Genomic DNA, 4,229 nt, shown 5'->3' on the forward strand with positions numbered 1-4,229 from the left:
GGACATGCGACCGTGGGGGGGGGGGGGGGAAGGGCGGGGCCCTGCGGCAGCAATAGCGAAAGAGAACGGGCGCGACCGAGCAGGCTCGGGCACGTCTTTTCGTTGGCACCACCCGCCCTTGAGCTGACACCCCCTTCTCTGTGATGCCGCCCCACACCTCTCTCTAACTCCCACCCCCCCCCCCCCCGGGCAAGAGGGGGGCAAAAATGTTCCAAGCGAAGGAATCAAAAGGAACTTGGCCCCAGCCAGGATCGAACTGACGACCTTCGCGTTATTAGCACGACGCTCTAACCAACTGAGCTATGGGGCCTTGTACTTACGGTGCTGGCGACCCATGATATCTTGCTCGCAAGGAGGCCGGGCGACATTGTCATAGCCGCTTCCATGAACACCCACCCAGACACCTAGACGCACAGACACACACACACACACACACACACACACGCATGGCTGGCCAAGGGCCAAGACAGGAAGAGGAACAAAATTGCGCTTCAAGTGTTTGATCTATTACGTATACGCGGAGCGCACGCAGCCATCACACCACCATCGACGTGGGGCAAGGGGGGAAATGGACGATGGGCGGGGAGGGGGAGGAGGCGCGGCATGAAGGGAGGGACTGAAAGGAAGGCAGGCGAAAGGAGATGGGCGGGTGAAAGAATGCTGCGTGCAGGGGCCGGGGGAGGGGAAGAATGCACAACACGTCCGGCCCCCCAAAAAGGACATGGCCACGCCGCCGTCAGAGCGGCGGACAAGCCCCCAGGGGAACACAGGGAAGAGACTTACATGCCGCCAAGACTCAGACCGAAGCCGAACTGCGAAGTGTTCTTGACATAGTCAAGCTGACCGGCCAGGTGAATGTTGAAGACGTTGGGGATGACACGCTCCTCGAAGTGGACACCCAGGCGACCGGCAGTGTCGAGCTGCGCGCGGATGGTGTTGGCTTGGAGGTTGACCCGAATGCCGAAGGTGCAGACGGCGGCCTTCTCAGCGACGCTGAGCTCCAGCTCGGAACCAGCCTGGACAAGGGGAGTCACCTGCAAGAGGCAAGAGCCAAAGGGTTGAAGGAATACTCGATGGGTCAGACAGGGAAGGGAGGAGGAGCGGGAAGGGAGGAGGAGCGGGAAGAAAGGAGTGCAAGAGAGGGAGAGAGAGAGAGAGAGAAAGAGAAGGAGCGACAGCGTACCTGCTGGAAGTAAGAAAACTGGGACTTAGCGGCCGAAAGGGTGGCGATACCAACGTGGTTGCCGGCAGCATGACGAGCCACCAGGGTCATGGACGAATCAACACGAGGGCCGGTCATCATGGCAGTACCCTCCATACCGAGAGCCAGGGAAGGAGTCACCTTCTGCAGGTAGTTGTACACAACGATGCCAGTCATATCGAGGGGCTGTGTACCAGAAGGGGCGCGCATGGAGACAGGGAACGAGAGGGCGAGGGGGGGAGGAGGCGGAGACGGAGGCAAAGAGAATGCACGTCAGCTACCAGGGAGCACACGACCTAACAAGGCCAAATGAAAAGAGAGGTGTCCGGGAGCGTGGAGGGTGGGGCGAGGGAACGAGGATAAAAGAGGACTCCCCTCTGTACGCCACTCTGGGGGGGGGGGGGAGGGGGGGAGAGACGAATTGGGCACAGGAGACCGGGCCGGCAGAAGGGCGGCGGGGGTGGGGAGACGCACGTTCGGCTGGTAGACACGGACGGCACCGCTGCTGTCCTTGCCCATGTAGTCCGCCTCAAGGGAGTGGGCTGAGCCATCCTTGCTAGTCTGGAAGGTGGCCTTGGCGGTGATGGCGGGGTTCAGAGAGTAGTGCACGCGGCCATTGAAAGCCTTGGAGCCGGTGTCGAAATCGCCCATGAGGAAGAGGCGCTGGTTGGACGAACGGACACAGGGGATACATGTTAGTGGAACGCTGCGGAGGACGGCCGCACAGGCAGCTGGAGGAAGAAGAGAGGCGAGTCGCACCTCATTGGGGACAAGCATCGAGCCGAGGGAGTACGACTGAGGCGCAGTCTGGGAACCGAGGCGCAGACGATGCATGACCTGGAGGTTCGGGGTCATGCCCTTGGCGATCTCGACCTTGAAGCCGTCGAAGAAGAAGGACGAAGCGAGGACCTCTGTGGTTGGTAGGTGGGTAGGTAGGTAGGGAGGAGGAGGAGGAGAGATAGAGGGGGGAGGGGGAGAACGAGTCGGTAAGAAGGAGAGCGGAGAGTGGGGGAGTCGAGCATCGAGAAGGGGAGAGGGGCGAGGAAAGGGAGAGGAAGAGAGAAAGAGAGAGGAGAAGACGAGCCAGGCAGGGGGGCGGGGAGGGGGAGGGGAAAGAGGCGACATACCGCGAACCTCGCGACCGAGAGTGTCAAAGCTACCCGGGTGCTGGGAGCGCTCCATGACATCCGGCGCCAGCAGAGACTCGGTCTGGGGAGCGGGGGGGGCGGCAGCGGCAACAGCCTCAGGGGCGGCAGCAACAGGGGCGACGGCAGAATCCGACATGACTACAGAGGTCCCCTGCAGCGGGAGGGAGAAAGAGGGGGGGGGGGGGGGAAGGAAGAGACACAGACGAGGAGCCCAAAATGGGGAGGATGGTCAGAGGGGGGAGGCGAAGAAGAGAATATGAGGGTGGGAGAAAGAGCAGAGAGCGGGGATAGCAAGGAGGTAACGCCAAACGACACGGGAAGCGAGGCGCCCGAGGAAGGGGGAGACAGAGAGAGAGAGAGAGAGAGAGAGAGAGAGAGAGAGGGAGGGAGGGAGAGGGTGGGCAGGAGGATTCAGGAAAGAAAAAGGGGAGGGGGGCGAAAGGGGCACTAACAATCTTCAAATGAACGGCGTCGAGAGAGGAGGGAGAGGGGTGCCAGGGGGCCGGGGCCGGCGGGGCGCGAGCACCAGCCTCTTCTCTCCTCAGCAACCGGTCCGAAGGGCGGCGCATGGCTGGAGGCGGGGCGGCGGGGCGGAGTCGAGGACACCCCTCCAACCCAGGGGAAAACACCGAAGGCCAGCGGACCTTTCGGCCGCGGCAGCGAGCACCACTGCCCCGTTCCAGGCACGCACACACACAGGATGTACCACAAGGCAACAGGGTCGGGAGAAGGGCACGGCACGTGCCCCCCCCCCCCCCCCCGCCTCTGCGGCAGCCACGCCTCTGTCTCAGACGCAGGTTACTCTCGGGAGAGGGAGGAGGGACACCATTGGCGGTATCCTGCCTGAGTCAGAAATAAGGGCATTTGAAAAGGCTGGCACATCCCACCTTGTTTGTGGCCATGCCCCCGCCCCCGCCCCCCCTCGCCCCTCTTACTCAGAGAACCGCGCGAGGTCAGGACCAGGGGCCAGCGAGGGCGGGCCAGCCACAGTAACGACCGGGAACAGCGTGCCCGATTTCAGAACCAACCTCGGCCATGGGTTGGTCGCGCAGGCTCCCTGGGGCATTCTGGGAGGGGCATTCTCCCAAGGCCGGCCCTTTAGCTCGAACCCTACTATATGTAGTATGGGAGTGCTGGTGTCGTGCTCCGGAGTCGGGGTATGATGTGCAAGCGATCCGGCTGCAGGTGGTGATCCCGCAGCGCCGGGCCTGGTCACGACGCAGGGTCAGGCGCCGGGCCGGAGCATATCGTTAACTGCCAGCGGGTCAGCTCGATGTCCCTGCAGCCCACAATCCCTTGGCGAGGCCGGACTCGGCTCCGGCGGCCAGACACCGGGGGGGGGGGGGGACGGCATTCCATGGTCCGCCGATCGGTACGTTTAGATCACCACTCGCGCCTGTCCGGCCAATGAGCAGGGGGCATAGCCCACGCTGGATTCGGCCGAGGGGCCGAAATCTTTGCGTGCGCGCGCGTCTAAGCATGCGGCTCCGTCCCTCCTGTGGCCCTCGCCCATGGTGGTCCTGGGCGTGCGCAACCCCCCCCCCCCCGCTCTCAGTGGCCTCGTCCAACAGATGGCCGCCCTTGCGGCTGTGCCCAGGTCCCCTGTCCGGAGGCCGACCAAGGGCCTGTGCGATACGATGTGCTGGCTTTGGGGCCTGACCCATACAAGTGGCAATAAACTGGGCCACTGTGCACTCTGATCGTGGTGCGGGGCAGCTGGGCAGGCCTTGTCGTCGTGTGGGAGCCACCTCACCGCCGCACGTCCGACCTCGAGCAACAGCACCCGCATCTCCGTAGAGGCGTGTCTTATGGAGGGCGCGCGTCCGCCGGGAAAGCAAATGCCTGGATGCTGGCATCCCTAGGGGAGGGGGCGGGAGGGG

General features: G+C 63.5%; 1 protein-coding gene and 1 non-coding gene across 2 annotated transcripts; both read right to left on the reverse strand.

Moving 5' to 3' along the window:
• Positions 1–236: 236 nt before the first annotated feature.
• Positions 237–310, reverse strand: H696_01092. The gene has a single exon. It is a non-coding gene; the product is annotated as a tRNA-Ile (tRNA).
• Positions 311–484: 174 nt separating this feature from the next.
• Positions 485–2,918, reverse strand: H696_01093 (hypothetical protein; the record flags this gene model as incomplete). Its single annotated transcript, XM_009494979.1, has 6 exons — positions 485–1,034; positions 1,184–1,387; positions 1,676–1,864; positions 1,961–2,112; positions 2,329–2,500; positions 2,802–2,918. 6 exons carry the CDS (start codon positions 2,916–2,918, stop codon positions 780–782), a joined length of 1,089 nt encoding a protein of 362 aa, XP_009493254.1. The 3' UTR covers positions 485–779.
• Between the last annotated feature and the right edge of the window lie 1,311 nt (positions 2,919–4,229).

The sequence above is a fragment of the Fonticula alba genome, assembly GCF_000388065.1.
Source record: "Fonticula alba strain ATCC 38817 unplaced genomic scaffold supercont2.2, whole genome shotgun sequence".
Classification (NCBI taxonomy): Eukaryota; order Rotosphaerida; family Fonticulaceae; genus Fonticula; species Fonticula alba.